Genomic DNA, 21,556 nt, shown 5'->3' on the forward strand with positions numbered 1-21,556 from the left:
CCATTTATTCCAGTATTATGTTCTTTATTTTAACCTTCTTATACACTCCCTAGTAAATGTCCCATCATCAATTCTCTTTTATCACGGTGTTGCCATACATAAGTCTTGCTCTGCGCACACTACACTTTCCCCCCGCTGTATAATCTGTCCTCTTATGGTGTACGCACATTACGTTCGCCAAGCAAAATGGTAACGCAGGTTCAAAATACTACCGATTAATAAAACAAACAGAAATGCTTCGTGACTGTTGCTGGGCGAGGCGCGGCTACCTATATCTGTCTGTCGACTGCATTCATTCGAATGCAGTGTGTGAGACGTGAGAGGACTAACAACACACAAGCAGGAAATGATCGCGAATATAGCGTCTTTCCTTTCACCCTGACTCTTCTTCTCTACTCAGGCACGTTCACGTCATCGTCATCTTCCTTTTTTGCTTTCCGGTTCAGCTCGTTTTTTTTTCAATAATACAACAGGTATAATATATAGTCTTGAGAGCTAGCGGCGATGCACATAAATGAATATTAAATGATGATATAAACGCACCGAAATCTTACAAAGCAAATGTCATATAACTACCGAGCGAGCCTGCGTGAACACGTGACAAGTTCGTGTCAAGTTCTTGTTTGGAGAGAATCATTTTAGTAGGTCGTAGTAGCAGCACTTGCACACTCTCGCTTTAACTGATGTAACAAAAAAAACAAAAATATAAAAGTTAAGCAACAAAAAGATTACAGTAAAATAGTTATAAAAAAAATCTCTCTCGCTCTTTCGCACTCTCTTTTGATTAATATAAACGTATAATACAGACACAGAAATATCACACTTGCGCCACAGAAAATTTTAATGTTGGGATATAATAACACAAATAAAAAATAAAAACAAAAGCACGTAATAATAAAGTCTCCACTTTCAGTGGCAAGTCAATCGAGTCAATTGAACGATCGCCTGGATCCAGTCCGGCACAAGTTCCTATGAAGCGGGTAAATATACTGATTCGTCCGTTTCTCTTCCTGACAATAAATATGCTTAAAAAGCACCCGGCATCCGATTACACTACCACGTCTGTCTAGGTCAGTGCCGGCTTAACGCGTGTCTTCTTCCGCTTCAAGCTCGTCGAGTCGGTTTTGAGGGAACGCTTCTTCTTAAGCAGCTTTTTTCCGGTGGTATCGGTGCCCGATTTTGTCGATTTGGCCAGCTTCGTCTGCTTCGACGGTTTGAGCGTACTCTTGCCAAACTTGCCACTCTTTCCTTCTCCGCTGCTACTACCGCCACTACCACTTGCGATACTACCACTGCCGCCACCACCACCACCACCACTACTCTCCAGTGACGCTACGGGTCCGACGGGGGACGTAACAACGTCACTGCATCCGAGACTGAGCAGTTCATCCGCCGTAGCACTTAACACCGTCCCCGTGTGTAGATCGGTAGTACCGGCCTGTGTGTACGTTGAGATCAACTTCGAAATTCCACCAGCTGTGGTAACGATCGTGCCCGACGCAAGCGGAACAGCAGTGTACGAACAGCATGGTGCTGCATCGAAACTATCGTCACACTGCATAATATCGTTCATGTCCAGCAGTTTGCTTTCCGATTTGACCTTCTTCCCGGGGACCAGCGTACCGGGCAGATCGGTCAATGTCCCCGGCACAACGGTGAGAAAGTTGGGCAACGAACCCGATCCCAGACTGCCTTTGAAGCAAAGCTCCTGCATTGTGTTGCATTGTTGTTGGGGGGACACTTTGATCTTTTTGCGAGGCACTTGTTCCTTTGTGCTGCGAAGCATTAGCTCCTGCAATTTCTTGCCACTTCCGGCTCCACCGACTCCCGCAGCACCACCAACACCTCCGCCTCCAACGTCGCACAGTACCTTCGATTTCTTGGGCTTACCAAAGGCACCAACTTTACGAGAGATCTTACCGGCACTACCGGCACTACCGGCACCGTGAGCTGACGTTTTCAGTGTGACAACGGACGAGCCTGTCGTTTTCAATACCTGACGACCGCTGGATCCGGCACCAGACACCAGCGTGAGACCACCACCGGTGGCACCATTTCCATTCCCATTGCCACCGCCAGTGCCGAGGGTCGTCGAAATTTCAGTGTCGCCAACAATTTTACAAACATTTGCACCACTCTGTACCACCGACGTTGGGACGACAACGGTGGGGACGGACTGACCACCGGCACCGAGTCCAACCGGTGAGATGAGTGAGTGCTGGTGGTGTGGATCCCACTGGATAGCGTTTTCCTTCGCAACGTCTATCGAACAGGACAACTGATTGGCGAGCCGCTTCGTGTGGGTCTTCTGGGTCTGCCAGACGCATATTTGTCGATGGATGTGGAGGGATCATCCCCGATCGCAAAAAAGAGAAACAGAAAATGAATGTGTAAATGAAAGGTGTGCATCTAGTAGGTATTTTTGGGTATGCATGTGAGGATGAATATGAATGAAATATCCGCAGCCTACTACATTCGCTCTCGAAATCGCTACCGGTTAGACAGTTAAAAAAAAAACGCTGCTTGTGTTTATAAAAAAGTGCGAAAGACTAATTAACTATATTTACAATAAAGCTTAAAATAGTACATAACCCCATTTTGCCACCATTAACTCGTAGAGAGTTAGTTTAACCGCCAAATCCTTAAATAAAACAGTAGAAGGAATGAAAGAATTTCAGATTCCTTCTGATACCAGATCAGATTATCACCGAAGGATATGAAAAACACAACACAAATTACCTATAACTTAGTTAGTGAGAGGAAAAGAAATGTTAATTCAAAACCAACCAACCGAAGCCGAAAAGAAAGCAGAACAGAAAACACAATCGAACAATATAACTTTATTATTCCGCTATATGAATATAATATAAATATTAACACATGTTTGTTCGTTAACCGCGGGAAAAGAAGAGAAAACTTTAACAAGATATAAATCAATTTAAGGGACAGTAAAAAGGGCAAGAACACAGTACAACGTGGCAGCATTTAATCGTTCACAGCCGCTCCTTGCAGTGACTGTTGCGTAGCGCTTTCTTCACCCACCACCATCACCATTACTGCATTGTGACCACATTGAGATCATATGTATTGCATTGCATTGCACGACTGTTATTTGTAGTTGCTGTAGTAGTGCGCTATTAGAAGCAGTTGCAAGATATGTATATGATTATAACACCAGATCTTTCGTTTTCGGTTAAGAGGACAATCTTTAAAAGAATCTTGGAGTTTCTGTCTGTTGCTCCTGACCGGTAGGAAGAGGGACATGGCTTATCAAAGCCAATCGTAACCTACAATATCACCATACTAAAGGAAGGGAAACAAAAACAGCAATAAAAGGAAGAAAAAATATAAACGACCGATAGGACAGAAAGAGGATGCCAAAAATAAAACACGTAATGAATGTTATTAAGTACTCTCAGCATGATTCACGACGTTTTACAGTACCTCTCGGACACAAAAACGCCATGAATTAAATTAAATTAAAGTCTAACTTAATTCAAGGCATTCGAATGTGCCTCTCCCACACAAAGAACGTCAGGAATTAATTTTAAGTCTACCGCAATGACAACCTCCAAAAGAAACATAAAAAATCATGATAAGATGACAACAACAAAAATCCTAAATGCCCAATGTAACGAGAAATGTACATAATGAATGGAGAGAAAACTATCACGAAAAGATCCACACACACGCGCACACACCCAATCACAATCTAGGCAACCTGATGCTGTGGCTGCGGCTGATGATGTTGTTGGAATGCGTCGGCAAAGAGAAGCGCTGCCCGCGGACAACATATTACCTTATTTGTGACGCGTGCCTTCGACGAGCCGCGTTCGATCTCGATCCGTAGCGCATTCCTTAGCCCTTGCAGTGTCCGGAACTCGCAGTTCGGTAACCGAGACAGTGGGTTCGAGTTGGTTAGATCCAATATCGAGGGTCCAAGTGCTTTGCCAACCTAAAAGTGTGCAATATAATGTTAGTGCGTATAGAAAAGGAGTTTTTGGACGTGTGTCCTTGCAAAAAAAATTACCTCCTCGAATACGGCCGGTGTGTACTTGGGCGGTACGAGCGTGTGTGTCGTTTTAGCAACAATTTCCTTGCCACGGGGAGGCAATATGTTGACACATTTGCCCGTATTATAGTTGCATTCCAGTGTGTAACTCTTGATCAGTCCCGTCGTTTTGTAGACTGCTACACGGCCCGATCCTTCCTTGGACAGCCCATCCCGTTTCCCTCTAGAGAAAAGAGAACAGAACACGCATTAATGGAAAACTCCATGCTACGGGTAATTCTGGACTCACTTGTAGTACATGTTACGTTCGCTAAAATTGCACGCATCGAAATGAAAGTGTTGCGAGTTGAGACTCATCAAACGTGGCAAGAGCATACACTCCACCGCTTCCACCGTGTTGGGCAGATGGTTGCCGTACATGAAAACGCCCTTCTTCGACGCATGTCCGTGCAGATCTATATACATGAACAGATTGCTGCGATCTTCGTACAAGACCCGATCGTGCCGTTCGTCCAGTTGGGCCAAAAAGTCCATGCTAATGTTCAAACTGCGTGGCCCGCCACCAACACCACCTCCTAGCACTCCTCCAGCCCCTGGGCCACCTGGTCCAATCATCGGATTCAGATACTCGTTGCGGTGCGATCGATAATGGCTGTTTGTTTGAGGCGTTTGGGGACGATTTTTGCCACCCGATGCCGTAGTTCCAGTCTCGCCAAGGACACTTCCTCCAACAGCAACAGCTCGACCTCCGGTTCCACTCACACCAATCAAGGAAGATGTCGAGGAAGACGTTGTTTGTTGTTTGCCACTACCAGTCGCCTTCTTAAACGGCCCAAGCGCCATCTTGCCACCGTGCAGTGTAGCGACGACTTGTCCTTGCACGACACCTCCTCCACTACCCGGTGCAGTCGAAGCTACTACTCCACCACCACCCAAATGATGATGATGGTGATGGTGATGATGATGATGGTGATGATGGTGGTGTGGATGAACCAAAAACTCCTTGAACTTGAGCGTCCCCGATGGAGCGCCAAGAAATTGATGAGATTTGTTTAGCACGTGGCCACCCTTATGATGTGATCCACCCTTACTTCCACCACTCGATCCCTTCCCCGTATCGACCCTAGCTGCGACCGTATGCAATGATTTCTTCAAGCTTAAACTCGAGCCACTGCGGCTACTTGAACGGACCGAGGCAGGTTGGCCAAGGTTGGCGGCAGCACTGATGGCACTACCTTCGCTAACGATCGGATTCAGCTCCGGAATGAGTTTTTCGGTAAAGACTTGTGCTGCGGCTGTCGTAGCGGCCGCAACGAGTGAAGGTGGTTGCACTACGACGGCGGGAGTTGATGGTTCCGGGACAATTTCCTCGGCCGGAGGACAACCGCCAGATGAGTCGGCAGACGATTGGGTGGGCAACGAGGACGAAACAACCTTCGAAGTGAGCGAAGAGGACGTGGAGCTTGCCTCACTGAATCCGGAATCAGACGCTGCCGGTGTATCTTGCTCGACTGAATCCGATTCTGTCAGGAAAGGGAGAGAGGGAGAGAGAGAGAGAGAGAGAGAGAGAGAGAGAGAAAAAAAAAAGAAACGGTGTCCGTATTAAAAAAGGCGTCCGTATGAAGCGTCCTTACAGCTCGTTATGTGTCATGCAGATTAGTCATTCGTTTAGTGGAACCAAAAAATTACAAACAAAAAAAGCAAGCGAACATGCTAAATGACGGTGATCGATTTTAGAATGCGTCGTAGCTAGCAAATTACGCGGTGTGAAAGTGTTACGAAGAAAAAACTTCATTTGGAATATCTCATCCATTGAATAATGTCTTGCTCTGCCAATTCTGTGGATGTGTGTTGAATGAAAATTCCAAAGTTTTATTCTGAACATCTGGACGAAACATGCGTGAAACATGCGTGACGCAAATTTGATGAGCGAGCTCTTCTTCCATGGAAAGGCCCCACATACCATCGGTGATTGGTGACGATGCATTAGAAGCGGTTGTCGTGCGATTATTAGCGACGGAAGTTGACAAATTGGCCGTGACTACTACTGCAGTCGCTTCTTCCTCAACTGCTGGCAACGGTAACGTAGGCTTTGGAAGGGTCTGCGCTATTGGGGACAATTTTCCACCGACAGCAGATACACCATCGGATGATGCAGTTGCAGCAGCCTTTGCCCGTCGACGGCGTAGAATTTTACCGAATATTTTATCGGACCACGATGCGCCGCTTGGGCCAGTTGGTTTCGTACGATTCGACAAGCTGGCAGTGGGTTCGACTGAAGGTGTTACGAATGCGATTACCGATCTTCGCTCACTCGGAATGGTCGGAACGGATGGTGTGCTGGATAAAGGCGGTGGTGTGCGTCGTTTGCGGGTCGATCCTTCCAGCGATATGGTGGAGGACAAACGCTTCACTGGATGAGTCGTGGCAGAGAGAGCAAGCACGGAACTTGAGTTGGAAACTATGGCCGAATCGACCGACGAGGCTGTTAGTTTGGGTAGTTTCATTTTCTGAGTGTGTGTTGTGTTAGTAGTAGTAGTTGTTGTGGTAGTTGTGATAGCTGTTGTTGTAGTTGAAGTACAGGAAGCATTAACCTGCGAGACCTGTGCGTTGTGGGGGCTGTTTCGTCTCGTTACCGTTAGGGAGTTAGTCGATGGTGTACCTTTTTTCAGTGGCAAATTTTCACGGCCACCCGTTGCATCCGTTGATGGTGCGGAATGTCCTTCCACCGTTACTAATGCGCCTGCAAGACCAGCAACAGGTACATCAGACGATAGTGGTACTGCTGGTGTTTCCTTTTCCATCTCATAAGGTTCCACTTCATCTACACCGAGATGGTAGTATCTAGGAAAAATTAAATTAAAAAAAAAGAAGTTTTTTAGTCTTCGCGCTAATTCTTCACGCAAATCTACTTCTAAAACTAACCGAATCAATTTTCTGGCCGCGTAGATCGCTGGTTGCGTCTCGTGACATGGACTTATGTACACCCGGTTCAGATTGTGGCCACGCGTATCCGACCGATACAACCCATTGTACACACCGTCCGGGTTTAGGAAGGGAATAATTTTAAACACGTACATCCGCCGCAGCGTCTGCGCCACTACACTCTTCCGATCGAGCAGCATGCTGAGAAATCCGTTCAGCACAAAGCTGGCCGGCGTTTCGCCCGGGTGCACGCGGGACGAGATGAAAACGATTTTCTTATCCTTAAACGTATGGCAGCGTTGAGCGTCCTCGTCCGGAAACAGATTACGCAGGCGTACCTCTCGTGCCGTTTGTATCTTGTGAAACGAGCTGATCGTGAGTAGCTCGATCCGGCGCCGTTCAATCGAGTGCGTAAGTAGCTCGCGGCAGTAATAAATTTCATCGCGTAGATCCGTCTTTGAATCGTCCTCGGGCTGTGGAGGATTCGCTGTGGACGTCGTCGTCGAAGAAGATGATGCCACGTTGAGCTGATGATGAAACGAGGGTAACTTCAGTTTCGTTGAGCACGCCAATGTGGACGTTTGTGCGATTGCTGGTTTCGGTTCTGCGCCGGGAATACCACCGCCGGTAGCAGCCGGTAACTCGATTTTCACCTTATTTACAAGATTCGTTATTTGCTGCATCGATTCGGAGGTATTTTCGTCATAAACCATTCCACCGGATCTAACCAAAGAAGTTCCTAATAGTACAGTTTGCAGTTTGTTGGCTTCGGACACAGTTTCCTTAACCGGCACGCTGCTGCTGACTACCTGTTGACCAACACCATCGCGTGCCGTCTCGTCGAACGATTCGGGGCTGGTACGATCGACACGCTCCATCTTCGAAAGCTTCCCTTTCCGACGATGTGGCGCCAGGTTGGATATGTTTTTCGACTCTTCCGCGCCGGCCGCCGGGAGTGCGTCGTACTTTTGCGATATGTCATACGCCATCTTGTTCAGCTCGAACGGATGCCGGCCAAACTTTCGGTCGAATGTGGCCAGCTGTTCCAGCAGCTCGGTGTACGTGAATGGAAAGGTGAATGCGTAATAGATGCGGGTCTGATCGCCACCCACCTCTGGCACTTTGTGCAAGAAGGAGATGAAAAACACATCGTTCGTAATCTGAAAAGGTGTGACAAATAACACGAAATTAGTAGACGAATACGAAAACGATTTTCCTGTCCCAAACGATGGCTTACCGAGTAGGATGGTTTGTCTTTGATTCGCTCCCACCGCCCATTGGGGCCAACTTTCGTGACCGGGTGCATGCCCTGGCTGAACAGTTTCGCTTGCTTGTTCAGATTCATCACATTGAACTTTACGATCTGATTCGGACGGCCACCCGTCACCGCGAAATGGAACCAGGTGCGATTCTGATTCTCGTACGGTGTGCCAGCACAGTCAGGTCGTGTCCACAGATTGAATTCAACCTCCACCAGCGGGTTTTCTGTTGCATGCGGTGTGGGCGAAGGGATCGGCATGCCAAGGGAGCACGTCCCAGCGGCGCTTGCGGTTGTACCACTTCCGGTAGCCGACGAAAGCAGTCCATGATGTTGCTGTTGCAAACCAATACCGAGTGTTGCAGCTACTATTGCGGAAGCACTGGTAATGCCCGTGCCCGGCACGGTTTGATTGCTTCCTGAACCGATAACGGGAACACCGCCCGATACATTCGACACCGTGTTGCCAACGATGCCAAGCCCTAGAAATCAAACGGGGGAAAAGCAAAAGGATTAAAATCGTAGCCCAAAACAGATAGCGAAGAATTAGGTTATTTATTTGAAACATTGTCCGCACCGCACCACGTCAGCCCCTCCTCGACGCACCTCACAGGAGGCTTTGTTGATTTTTGGGCTACTTTGATTTGATCGATTTAACTGTCACGCAGCGGAGCTTTTCCTTTCGTGTTGTGACTTGATTGGTGATTTTTTTGTTTTGTTTTCTTTTTCAACACATCCAAACGTGAAGAAGCGTTATCTTTGGGGTAATATTAACAACGATTTATTGATGTCATGCTATAATAATCAAAAGATTTAGAGCGTTCCGGTTGGTTTCGTATCGATCCGTTCCATGTACACACGCCAACCGTACCGTAAAATCCTTTTTGCTCAACTTACTAAATGTTAAGAGGCAAATAGGGGACACCGAAGCAGTACTACAAACACTCGAACACATGGCGTCTATATCGCGTCCTGTTGCGAGACAATTTATCCGTGTATCCTAAAATAAAGATTACATCCACATCCCGCACGCTTATGGCTGTCCGGCTGCACCACACGCGAATCAATGTATGTGTGTGTGTATGTGTGGTGCGGTTGTTTATGTAACGAGCGCCAACCAGGCCAACAGTCGGCCACCCAGGAAAAAATACCAAACGGGGGGCGACCTCGACCGCTACTGTTTTGCTTTCGACGGGGTCAACCAGTCCGATTCTTAATTCTAATTGCATACCGTGGTGATTGCAAAGTGAAAACGAAGTTGGCGACACCGAAAACACTTGTAGAAAGCTGTTTCTTTCTAGCGGTGATGTGATCGATTTTGCACTTGCGGTGACCCGTCGGTGATGGAAATTTTCCCGTCGGTGATGCAAATTTTCCCGTGCAGTATAGCATGATATCTATGAAAATATGATCGTGAACGTTGATAATTACCTTCACAGCATCGTACCAGCTCAACCTTTCCCAGGTTACCGGAATCGAACTTTGAGTAGAACGTGTATCCAGCACACTCAAAGTTATCCACCACCATCGTCGTCGTCATCGCTTTTGCTTTGCTGCTGCTGCTGCCGCTGCTGTTTTTGCTGCTGTTGCTGCGTTTGCCAACACAACACACAAGAAATTTCACTCACTGCACATCCTTCACCTCCTGGCAACTACTGTGTGTGGTGGATGCACTCTCGTACGAAATTTTATGCAATTGAAAAGCGCCGGGCTGCTCCTTTTTAAAGGTGGACAACAACCGTCGATATGCTGCCGAAAACAATCCACTGCATCGGGAACACGACACACGACCTGCTGCTGCTGGCTGCCCGTGCTACTGCGCTCGGGATATTTTTCTATTTTTTCTCACTGTTGTGGCTCGTTGCTCACAGCTGAGACTGCCTCATGAAAACTGCCAATGTGTGTGTAAAAATGGGAATGTGGGAGGTAAGAAAAACACGTTCAGCAAAGAAACTGAAAGCAAATTATGCACGCGAAGAACAACAGAATAGAAGAGACAGACACTTTTCGTCGTGGTGGCTAAGAACAGAACGATCTCTCTTTCTTCTCTCACTAATAATACCGCTGCAATTCGGCCCGAGCATTGGAAATAGGATGAAGACAGTGGGAGGGTGACGTGATTTGCCAATGTGCTTCGCGTTAATCATACGGGAGACGAAACGTAAACAAAACATTGCCCACAATCACACCCCATCATCTGTGTGCTTCACACTTCACCGAGGCTCAGCCACCTCATTAACACATTCACAAGACACTATGCTGCTCTCTTCTCTCGGTGTAGCTCGAGAAGCTTTGTGCTTTGTGTGTATGGGTGAGCGTGAGTGTGTTTTTCGTAGCCACCGCGCTCCAAAAGAATGAGGAAAAGAACAATTTGCCTGCTTTTCGTAAGAACAACGCACACGCCTCAACCATGAAATCGCTAGAAACTGCGCCGTCGTTTGTCACAAATGTCTCGAACCTTCACGGCAAGACTTTCCGCAAACACCCAAAAACGGGACACCCTTTCTCGTACACGCAATGAAGGAAAGGCACGATATATTTACGTGTAGCAAGCACAACACCCAAAACGAACTGAAGACTTTGAAACGGTTTCACTCCCACACTGTCTTATCACACGCACGCACTACGATGGAAAAGGAGCCGATTTTCCGTGCTTTCCAAAGAAAATTCAATTGCGAAAGAACGGACTGCAGCCTTTGTTTCCGTAGTCGCCTGCTCCGTTCACTTCATTTTCGTCATTCTTTTCACTGACATTTTCCAGCGAAAAATTACCCTTGCTGTCAAAATAGCTGTCAATAAAAATATCCCTCTTTTGCGAAGGACAGAATATCCCAATAATTTTCAAAAATACAGAAATTATTGATTTGAAAAATAAATAACTATAATAATAATAATAATATAAATATAATAATAATTGGTGGGCATTTTCTCTTACTCCACTAAAATGCATGTAAAGAAAACTGACCAGCCTGGCGTGTTCCGCTTGTGCCACAGTTTGACGTACCAATCACATACAAGTGTTCTGCGTGATAAGAATTCGTCAACAAGTTGTTTACTACACTGCTTCATTCGCTCACGCATGTTTTCACTTGTTGGCAATTAATCCCTTTCTTTTCATCATTTCACAATAAATCTCTTCCCTGCATCGAATATAAATCGTAAGTAATACAACACTTTCGCTATGGAAGTTCAACGTGCAATAGTTGCTTCGCGTAACAACAATCGTGGCGCGATCGTGCAGTTCTTAGCAACAGGCCCAGTAATGGGGTCTATCAATTACATAATTTCACACCGTTTCCAATCGATTGCCGTAGATGAATGTGCTCCAGAAAGCGTTCGCGGCCAGTGTAAAAACCATCCCACGCAATGGATTGCTGCGCCATTCGTCCCACTTTGTGTACCAACCCGATGCTAAGCCACCGGTCGAAGGGCCCACACAGAAGATGAACATGTTCCAGGCCATCAACCAAGCGATGGATATAGCGCTGGAGCAGAACGAATCGGCCCTGGTGTTTGGTGAGGACGTGGCGTTCGGTGGCGTGTTTCGTTGCTCGATGGGACTGCAGAAAAAGTATGGCAAGCAGCGGGTCTTTAATACGCCACTCTGCGAACAAGGTATTGCAGGGTTTGCGATCGGTGTGGCCAATACGGGTGCGAAAGCGATCGCTGAGATGCAGTTTGCCGATTACATCTTTCCGGCGTTTGATCAGATTGTGAATGAGGCAGCTAAATATCGGTACCGTAGCGGAAATCTGTACGATTGCGGTTCGCTCACCTTCCGTGCACCGTGCGGTGCGGTAGGGCATGGTGCCTGCTATCATTCCCAAAGCCCTGAAGCTTACTTTGCTCACACGCCTGGACTGAAGGTGGTAGTGCCGAGAGGGCCGAACAAGGCGAAGGGATTGCTGTTGGCCTGCGTGAAGGAAAATGATCCGTGCATTGTGTTCGAACCGAAAACACTGTACCGTGCTGCGGTGGAAGAGGTCCCGGTCGCTGCTTTTGAATCGCCGATCGGTAAAGCGGACGTGCTGCGAGCTGGAACCGACATCACACTGATCGGTTGGGGTACACAGATTCACGTGCTGCAGGAAGTGGCCAACATGGCAAAGAAGGAGCTCGATGTTAGCTGTGAGGTGATCGATCTCGTTTCGATCCTCCCGTGGGACAAGGAAACGATTTGTAACGTAAGTGAAACGAGGCGTCTTACTGTCTAGTAGTGATGGGTAAATTCATCACTAATGCACTGCTTTACTGTGTTTTTCAGTCGGTGAAGAAAACTGGACGCGTACTGATCGCACACGAAGCACCGCTGACGAACGGATTCGGTGCCGAGTTGGCCGCTACCATCCAGGAAGAATGTTTTCTGCATCTGGAATCGCCGGTGCTGAGGGTGACCGGTTGGGACACACCGTTCCCGCACGTATTCGAACCATTCTACATTCCCGACAAGCACCGCTGTCTGGCGGGTATACGAAAGCTGATCGATTACTAAAGAGGCCTTTGCCAGTGAAGGGAGCTATTCGATTATTTCTTCACTTTAAAAAAAAGTTCCACAACTCCATTCGTGATCGTCGTCATCGTTGGTTGAACCAACGCAATGGGATGCATTTATGTTTGACGAATCCCCCGATGGGCCGTGCTGGCGTTCTTAGCGGGCTCGATTAATGTGTTTATCCAGCTCTGTTACATCGTTAAAAACTACTTCAATGTGCCTTATAAAAGCCTTTTCCTAACTGCAACGTTTTCTAATTATCTGATATTTCTTTGGAGAGCCATCCGATCATATGAACCCGCAATCATTTCTTTCCCACTAATGGAAGCTACACCAAGGGCTAGTATGTTTTGTTTTTAAATATATTTTCTCACTATAAATCGAAGAGAAAACAACAAAAAATTGGTAGAAAAAGATAAACATAGAATGCAAGTGAGTGAGTGTGTGTTGCGTCAGTAGTAGTAGTACAACGATAAATAGGCACTTGTTAATAGTTACAACAATTCTATTCACTTTCGTGTGCTGGTTTAAGTTAGGAAATTACATTTTCTTGCATTTTTGTATTTGCATTGCTGTTGCAACGGTTGTGCAAACAAACATCCCGCGATTCTGCTGCCTGCCATTGCCGAGAGGAACCATCATATGTTGCTTAGATTGCTTTGTGTTTTGTCTGTTGCATCTTGGTTGCACTTTCTATCACGGATGTCCACTAATAGCTAGACAATTCCCACTATTACTTCGGTTGAGTTCATCTACAAAAATAGGTGATTTGATTGTTATAGGGAGCGTTCGCGTTTTCCACACACAAAAACACGCACGCACTGTGTTCGACGTATTCTATCATTGTCGTGTTACCTTTTGGGGGTCGTCTCTGTCGACGAAAAATGTAACGTTAGTGGTTTATACAGGGAGAGGAGTGGGTAAAACCGAACAAATCAAAACGCACTTAGAACGGTATTAGAAAAGTCACTCGCTTGGTTTAAAAATCGATCTAGCGATTAATCACTACCACAAGATGTCTTATATACTAATTAAAAAAAACTAAACAAATCGAACCTACGATCGCACTTGTGTGAGTGTTTGTCGAGAGAGTGGCTAGTGATTAATTTTCTGTTTCCATTTTCATATCTGCATTAGTTAACTTACATTAAATTATTGCACTACTTTACACAGATCGAGCGAATCTAATCGAAAACAATTACAAGAACAATTCAAACTGCTTTCTCACCCATTCGATTGGGTTAACATATTATAACAAACTCACCTCTCGATCTCCCCCTTTTTGCTTCAACCTATGCTGGATTAACACACACACATTTTTCCTACTACTTGGTAAAAATCATTAGTTCAATTTAGCACAACATTTAGTAAACGATTTTTGCTGCGCTGCCACAGAAAAAGTATAACAAACATTAAGTAATCAAAAGTAGTAACAGCGGGTAGTGGAAGTAATTCTGTTATAAAATTCATTCACTTTTCATATTACCTTTTCACAATTGCTCTCCCTTCTCAAGGGCGATCTTCAACTGTGGTGTGTGCGTGTGTTTTCTTCTTTACTTCTCTTGTTTGTCCATTTTTGTGTATAAATATCTTGGCCGTTATTTTGTTTCGTTGTTCTGTAGGTTTTTGTTAACTTCTACTCAAAACAAACCACCATTAACAAACATATTTCAATGCGTGTGTGTGTGAGTTCTTTGTTGTTGTTCTTCTATTAAAGCTTGTTAAGGTAATTGCTTTTTCCATCTGTTCTAACTACTATAAAACTTTATGTCGATAACGCGTTTATAAAACCTCCCAACGTGTAGTTGCGGGGGCGATAATTTTTTTTTCCTCTGCGTTCTTTTGTTTTCTTAACATATTTGGCAACAATTTATCTCTTTTTAAACCTTTTCACCCACGTTCTCTCGTATATTGCATATATATCTTCCTGATTCGTCTGTTTCATACTTATTCGCTTAATTGTTGTGCGGTTTATAGACTTTTCATGGTCTTACCTTGTACGGTTTCCTTTCCTGTTATTATTTGTTTTAGCACGCTGGAGCATAAAGAGACCGCCAAAGAAATAAAACCACCTGCTATTGCACTTCTGCACACTTTTTAACTCTACGATTGATTAAGTGTGCTAGTAAAAAGATAGATTATTTTGGATAGAAAAATTTTTAAACTTAATTCAGGTTTTTTTCTATCATTACACAATCATTGATGAACTTTCGGACAAAAACAATGATGCTATAGATTGCTCTGTTGCTAATGATCATTCTACCAAAATTTGGTAAGGTTATACCTAGTAGAAGTATCGTTATCAGCTTTTTCAAAATAGGACATAAAAGTGGTTGTTATATTATTGGCGGTCTCAGTTATTTGCTATATGCTTTATAGAAAACGAAATATGGAGTTTGTTTGCGATTGGTTACGGACGACAGAAACACAGCAAACAACAAAACACGGAAGACTGGTGGTGGATATGGACGGTCGAACAGTTAAGTAAGGGGCAACGATGAACAAATAGGGTGACACGAAGATGGAGGACTAGAGCTAGGCGGACAATACAATATGGGAAAGCAGCCCTCATTAGTACTGATACCAGGGCTGTCGACGTACCCAGCGTAGCCGTTGGTTGGTTTGATCCGAACGGATCTTGATGCTGGCACCTTCCGCCGCTCGCACCGTTTCTTTCACCTGTAAATAAAAGGATGAATCAGGAAACCACCATCACACACACACACTTGCACCTTTCATCAACTTACGCTCTGCATGAGATTTTGCGCATTTCCAACAAGCATTTCCGTCGCTTCGCGATCCTCTTCCGAGCCTTGCGCACCCAGCATGGTAGCCTTCACGGTGGACAGAATCTTTAGCTGTGTGCCGATCGTCGGGATACGTTCGCACACCTGCAGCAGGTTCGTACGGATGCGCTTGTCCGTGCACTGGCGGGCCAACTGTTTCGCTAGGCGCGTCACATCTTCGGACGCTTCGGCGATCTGTTTAGCGGTCGCAATCAGTTCTCGCTTGCTGCCCTTCGAATCTGCTCGCACCAGCTCGGAAAGTCGGGCCATCAGTACGGCCATACGCTTGGCAGCAGCAATGATTTCGTTGTCCTTCGACGACCATTGGCGCACCTCCTGGTGAAGTCCGTGGGCAGCCATCAGGATCGGTTGGTTGGCGTGTGGCATGCTGCCTGCCTGGAACACATCGTCTTCGTCGTCCGTTTCGGCAACTGGCGGCGGTGGACGCATCGGTGGCATATTCTCGCGTGGTAGCGGTGGCCTTGGTGGCGGGACAGCTTCGTTCAAGTGTAGCTGCGAAAGATCCGGCATCTCGGGTACGGTTGGTGCATGTGTAACAGCACCTCGCACGTTCCGTACGCTTTGCAGCAACGCCCGATTAGCTTCACGCCAGTTTGAAGCGGCCACCGGATCATTTATGTTGGACGAAACATTTTTCGCCTCCTGTACCATCGGCGAGATGGAAGCCTGCAGCTGATCCGATGCCCCGTTCAACCGGCCGATATACTCTGGATCTTCCGAATTGTCCGCTTCCTGTTTCGCGACAAGCAGCACACGGTTAGCGAGCCGTGCCACGCTTGACGTGTTGTCCACCATTTTCTGTGGCTGCCGGGTACGGATCGCATCGTCGCACAGGAACGAATGTTTCTGCATCTGCTTCTCGGACGCTTCGATAAAGTCGGCCGGATCCGTTGCCTGGTCGCACAGTGTGCGCATGCGCAGGATCGTATCGGCGTACTGTTGCTTCAGATTGTTCAGATGCTCCTCAGCCGCTTTGCTCGTCGGATAGTTCATCCGGATACGGCCGGCCGACACGAGTTGGGGCGTTAGGCTGTCGATCTGGTTCGCTGAGGCAAGCAGCCCTTCCGCCAGCTTTTTGTTGCCACCTGATCCACCCGCCGCCACCATACGGCTCGTCTTCGAGGCCCGGTTGCTGAACGCCTGCAGCCGGTTTGATTTCTGGTTGAAGTTTTGCTCACGTCCCGGCGTTCCGTCCGGCTGAGCAACCGCTTCCATGAACTGTTTCAGCGGAGTCGAGATGTCAATAAAATCTTCCACCACACGGTTCACTACAGCGTCCTGTATCTGTTTCTTCAGCCCGTGCAACTTTTCGTTAAGCCGGCGAGCCAATTCCTGTGCCTGGGGCGTGTGTCCCAAGCCGTTGGCGCACATTTGCGAAAAGTCGTGCGCCAGCTGTTCGACCTCGTCGCACAGCTGTGCCATCTCCGCCTTCTGGTGTCCGCCCAGTCCGTCCGCCACACGTCGACCCTCGTCCACGATCAGTGCGATCGCTCGCACACCCAAACCTCGATCATCGCGGGCCGGGTTTTGCAACCACCGGCAAGCCTGCTCCAGCCGACCTTGCACCGTGTGGGCCGTCTGCTGCAATCCTGCCTTGTCTACACCCATGATCGCGTTCAGCACGGACTGCTCCAAGCTGCCCAGCTTGTCACGAATGTCCCGTGCAATGTTGTCTGCATGTGGCGTAGTGCCCTTACCGTCCTGACGCAAATCGCACAGCGTGTTTGTCATCGCCGTTATATCGCCGGCCAACTTGCGCAGGATGTGTGAATCCTGCGGCAAACAGCGATCGGCCACCTTCATCCCATTCTCCACAATCTGGCGCAACGCTTTCTCGCCGACACCGCCCCGCAGTGCGTACGGATTGCGCAACCACTCGTTGGCCGCTTCGAGCTTGTTGTTGATCGCATTGTGAATCTTCTTCAGTACGGTCAGATTGTCCAGCTCGCTCTGATCCTCGTCGTACGTGGTAAGCTGCAGCACGCGAATAATTTCCTGCAACTCTTCGCTCATTCGAGACGCAAGATAGTTCCTATTCTCGGCCGCCTCTTCCGAACCCTTGCCGCTCTGTTCCGCGATCAGTATGTACACCTTCATGCTGCAGATCAGTATGGGTGCAAGGATCTTCAACTGCTCCAGGCAACGCACCAATATCTCGCTATGCACCTGATGCGTGAGTTCCTTCTCGCGTGCACCGACCTGATGCGTTACCTTGCTCAGACACGGGGACAGATCTTTCAGGAATTGCACCAAATCTTCCATCGAATCAATCACCTCCGAGACGGCCAGATAGTCGAGCACTCGCTTACATTCACGCACGATCTTGCGCACCTCGGACTCGTCGAAGCAAAGTAGCAGCGACGACGTGCCCTGCAGGATACCGCGCGAACCCTCAATCAGCTTCTTGCGAGCCGGTCCGGAGAATGGATCGGATCGTAGCATGAGCGATGCTTCCTCCAATAGCTGGGCGGCCGTTTCTACGCGCGTCAGGGATGCAGGCATATCCTGCTTCAGTATGTCGTCGTCCGAGTTCTGTATGGTTTCACGGCCGACGCGCACCAGGTTCGTCACCGCCAGCGATACGGCCTGCACTGGTTTGCCGAGATCGGGCATTGCGTTGCCATCTTCGGCTTCTTCATGAAGTATGACCAAACGGGAGACCTAAGGGTTGACGGAAGGGGGGTAATCGAAAGACACGTGTTATTTTGCATCAGTTATCAGTAAACCATGCTACGTTTGAGTAATCGCGCCCTGTGATGTTTTGCTTTCGAAGTGTAACGTCTTGTTTTGGTGATATGCAACTAAATGTTTTATTTTCCCACGGTACGATCTTGATTGTAGTGTAATTTGGCATATCACTATGAATTGTCATTTCTTGGGACACGTTTCGTACTTTACCGTTCATGCTCACACACCTAGGAGGTTGCAGCGCACAACACTCGTTTGGTGATTCGTTTGGTTCGTCTGTTCACTATTATCCTAATATCCTAGTGATTCGACAGCGGCGCCAGTATTCACACGGCATCTGTCCTGCCGAACTGATGCCCATCCGAACGATCAGCTATAGTGAGAACCTGATTATCCAACTGCGTGACATCAACAAGTCTAGTTAATAAGCCATAAGCCCTAGTAGGACGTAGGAATCTTCCTTCCGAAGACACCGAAGTGGATTTAACAAGGACCTCTCGCAAACTCCTGCTTGCGGCCCGCGGCCCGCGAGTCAAAAGGTGTTTGACATCACTGTTTTAATATCACGTGGAATACACACGCTTGAAAAATTGCCCGAAACATCTACCTATGGCACTTTGCTTTATTAAATGCGACGGACCTACGGAAACGGGCAGTAGCTTAGACAGCTGGACAACAGCCAATCGCGCCAGGCGACGATTAGTCGCCGTCTTTCGACAACGGTGCAAAAGAACCACAAAAAAGACGAAGCAGAATAACCCATAAAAACCTTCCACGCCTCCGCATCATCACCGTACACTGGGGCCAAGGATTTTTGGGGTTCTTGCTTCACTCTCTACCGCCATTGACAGGATGCCAAATTATCCTTCGCTACACGCGCGCCGCCCCAAAGATCCGATCAATATTCGCCCTCGTTCTGATTAAATTTTTCATGTGCTTTTTTCCGTCAGTTCAGTGGCACCCAGGCACACACATTTCGTTTAATTTCTACTGTTCTGGGGTTAAGAGAATTGTGACGGCACTCTTAGGCAAGAAAACAATCAACCCAGTAGTTGTAGGTTGACTGTGTCGATTCAATTTAATTTCTATTAATCAAAAGTCGAACGCCTGAAGCGTTGAGAACGCCTCGTCAATTGAAGTCAGTTTAATTTTCCCAACGTTGCATTTCAAGGAACGTATGCAATTGTAAAGACATTTTATTACTTTACGAAATGAAAAATAGATAACTTGTTTACTTCGGGAAAGATTTTTTCTCTAAAACACAAGCCAAAATAATGGAAATGTCGCCCAGGTTGTTCGAGCACTTCGAACGGAAGGAAAAGATTACACTGACATGCAAGACTGACTTTGTCTCGTTTTAATGGGCAATAAAAAAGAAAAAAAACACCGTAATGTAGGAAAACCGCATCCAATGAGCTGACACACACGCATAATGGCAATCCGTCGCCCGTCTTCTCGTGGTGTTTTGCGGTGTTTCGCTTCGAATTTCTCCCCAACAAACGGGCTTGGTGTTTTTGCTTTTCTCGACCCAACAGCGTAGCGGATTCCCGAGTGGTCGCTTCAGTTTTCAAGTGATTCATAGTTTATTTTTGGCAACCAGAAGAAGGAGGGCCAACAACCACAAACCGTTGGTACCTTGGTTTTAGGGTTATGAGTTCGTTTGACGCTGAGAGCAATTGGACACGGGCGTCTTGGTGAAAAACAACCCATGCAGGGTCTCCCCCACAACAACATATGGTAGTAACGGAAGCTCGCAACCCGCATTCATCCTCCGATGAGCTGATTCACGCGTGCTGTGTGTTTGGCGTCGAACGAAACAATATCAGCACATACTCACAACTGCAATTTCTTCAACGGACACATTCAAAATTTCCGAGTCTGTGCTAAAATTAAATTCCTTCCATAAACACGCAGCATAATGCCGCTCTTGGTGTGTCTGTGCGTCTGGCGTCACTTGAAAACTCCCCCGAACTCCGTTGCCCCGCCATGATGAATGTGTCGGATCATCCATCGACGGATGATCAGAGACTTAATGACAACGGCTTCCGGTTCGCGTTGCACGGGGTGTGGAAAAGTTTGTTGGTAAATAAAAATAAAATCCTAAAGCGCAGCCCTGCAAACGTTCGTTCTTCGTTCTATTGCTACGTACCTGTTGGGCCACTGGTTCCAAGATGCTCTCGATGGTTTTGGTATGAAAGACAGGCATTTTGATGCTGCTGCTGCTGCTGCGCTCTGCGGTTTGGTTGAATAGAAATGATGCAATTGCAGATTACTCTGCCTGTGCTTGTCTGTGCCTCTTGAAGTCTCGTCTAACGATCACTCGATCTCCGCACGTCGCTCGTAGCTGTGTATGTGTCCGTGTGTGTGTTTATGTATTTTTGCTTCCTGCCCCGGGAATCATTCAACCGGAAGAATCACAAGGAGGTATAAATCTGAAAATATGGGAAAGAAAGAATATTGAGTTAGCCCGATAATCGAATAGAAGACACGGACGGCACCATTCGCTTCACCAAGCCAACAACTGGGACCGTCATTTGCAAGCGAAAAGATTCCTCCGTAGGCCACACACAACGCCCTCTAGACGATCGCTGCTCTGCACCATCGCGCGACAAAAGCACACATTGGGGTGATATACTTTTGATTGATCTTTACGCGATACGCTCTGATTCGCTTTTCGCGCCCCCTCTCATTTGGAACGTGTGGCGTCTTCCCACACACGCACACGCATATACATGGCAAGCAGGAAAGCGTTCCGACAGGTCCGAAAATGGACAGACACGCGTCGGACACTAGAGCTAGAAGGCGGCCCCAACCCGCCCACTCCCGCAAACGCGAACGGAAAACGAGCCAGCATATGGTCGCTCGAAGATAGACGATGACGAAACGATTTCTGTGACTGGGATCTATGGTTTTTAAATGGACCAGCATCGATATAAAACGTAGCCTTCGGCAGATCGAACGGGCGACACAGATGGTTTCCTGATGCTGTGATTGGTAGCGGTAAAGTAGCGGACGAAAGTTTTCGAATTATTTCTTGATGTCAACTACTACGGATCGCTTTCGTTCCATCACGAACAACCCACACTTCTGGTGAACTTCTTAAGGGATTACCTTCGATTAACTTTGTTCGGGAATAAATTAACGCCCCTTTCTTTCATGTCGCTCAGACAACATGGGCCATGGAACGTCGGTGTGTCGCAACCCTTGAGACGACCATCCTTCCTGCCCCATTTCCACCCATTTCTCCCAAGAAAGTCTCCAAACACACAACCTCGGGTACTCGGGCGAGAAAATAAGAACCCTCAAAGCATCGAAGGTGAAGGTGTCACCGGACGTGATGGAGACCGCACTTCATCAGAAAAAAAAACATACGA

At 47.2% G+C, this 21,556-nt stretch overlaps 3 protein-coding genes across 3 annotated transcripts; 1 reads left to right on the plus strand and 2 right to left on the minus strand.

The window, feature by feature from the left end:
- Positions 1-1,021: 1,021 nt before the first annotated feature.
- Positions 1,022-9,756, minus strand: LOC126561317 (uncharacterized). The gene is made up of 8 exons (XM_050217391.1): positions 9,627-9,756; positions 8,175-8,677; positions 6,938-8,097; positions 5,976-6,856; positions 4,302-5,535; positions 4,031-4,235; positions 3,800-3,955; positions 1,022-2,314 (listed from the first exon to the last, which is right to left on the minus strand). Exons 1-8 carry the CDS (start codon positions 9,733-9,735, stop codon positions 1,067-1,069), a joined length of 5,496 nt encoding a protein of 1,831 aa, XP_050073348.1. The 5' UTR covers positions 9,736-9,756; the 3' UTR covers positions 1,022-1,066.
- A 1,721-nt stretch (positions 9,757-11,477) lies between these two features.
- On the plus strand, positions 11,478-12,687 carry LOC126562492 (2-oxoisovalerate dehydrogenase subunit beta, mitochondrial). Its single transcript, XM_050219011.1, has 2 exons — positions 11,478-12,379; positions 12,460-12,687. Exons 1-2 carry the CDS (start codon positions 11,510-11,512, stop codon positions 12,685-12,687), a joined length of 1,098 nt encoding a protein of 365 aa, XP_050074968.1. The 5' UTR covers positions 11,478-11,509.
- A 2,571-nt stretch (positions 12,688-15,258) lies between these two features.
- LOC126561548 (vinculin) lies at positions 15,259-20,408 on the minus strand. Its single transcript, XM_050217761.1, has 3 exons — positions 20,332-20,408; positions 15,435-18,155; positions 15,259-15,366 (listed from the first exon to the last, which is right to left on the minus strand). Exons 1-3 carry the CDS (start codon positions 20,386-20,388, stop codon positions 15,259-15,261), a joined length of 2,886 nt encoding a protein of 961 aa, XP_050073718.1. The 5' UTR covers positions 20,389-20,408.
- Between the last annotated feature and the right edge of the window lie 1,148 nt (positions 20,409-21,556).

This window comes from Anopheles maculipalpis, chromosome 3RL (assembly GCF_943734695.1).
Source record: "Anopheles maculipalpis chromosome 3RL, idAnoMacuDA_375_x, whole genome shotgun sequence".
In the NCBI taxonomy this organism is placed as follows: Eukaryota; Metazoa; Arthropoda; class Insecta; order Diptera; family Culicidae; genus Anopheles; species Anopheles maculipalpis.

What these genes read in the sequence shown, in the direction of transcription:
- LOC126561317 (XM_050217391.1), bottom strand. Translation starts at nt 9,735, where the DNA reads ATGACGACGACGATGGTGGTGGATAACTTTGAGTGTGCTGGATACACG. An exon ending in GCTGGTACGATGCTGTGAAG is followed by an intron (nt 8,678 to 9,626) that starts GTAATTATCAAC and finishes TTTGATTTCTAG; the next exon opens with GGCTTGGCATCGTTGGCAAC. An exon ending in CACCGGCCGTATTCGAGGAG is followed by an intron (nt 3,956 to 4,030) that starts GTAATTTTTTTT and finishes GCACACTTTTAG; the next exon opens with GTTGGCAAAGCACTTGGACC.
- LOC126562492 (XM_050219011.1), top strand. Translation starts at nt 11,510, where the DNA reads ATGAATGTGCTCCAGAAAGCGTTCGCGGCCAGTGTAAAAACCATCCCA. An exon ending in ACAAGGAAACGATTTGTAAC is followed by an intron (nt 12,380 to 12,459) that starts GTAAGTGAAACG and finishes TGTGTTTTTCAG; the next exon opens with TCGGTGAAGAAAACTGGACG.
- LOC126561548 (XM_050217761.1), bottom strand. Translation starts at nt 20,388, where the DNA reads ATGCCTGTCTTTCATACCAAAACCATCGAGAGCATCTTGGAACCAGTG. An exon ending in TGGAACCAGTGGCCCAACAG is followed by an intron (nt 18,156 to 20,331) that starts GTACGTAGCAAT and finishes GTCAACCCTTAG; the next exon opens with GTCTCCCGTTTGGTCATACT. An exon ending in CGCAAAATCTCATGCAGAGC is followed by an intron (nt 15,367 to 15,434) that starts GTAAGTTGATGA and finishes TTTTATTTACAG; the next exon opens with GTGAAAGAAACGGTGCGAGC.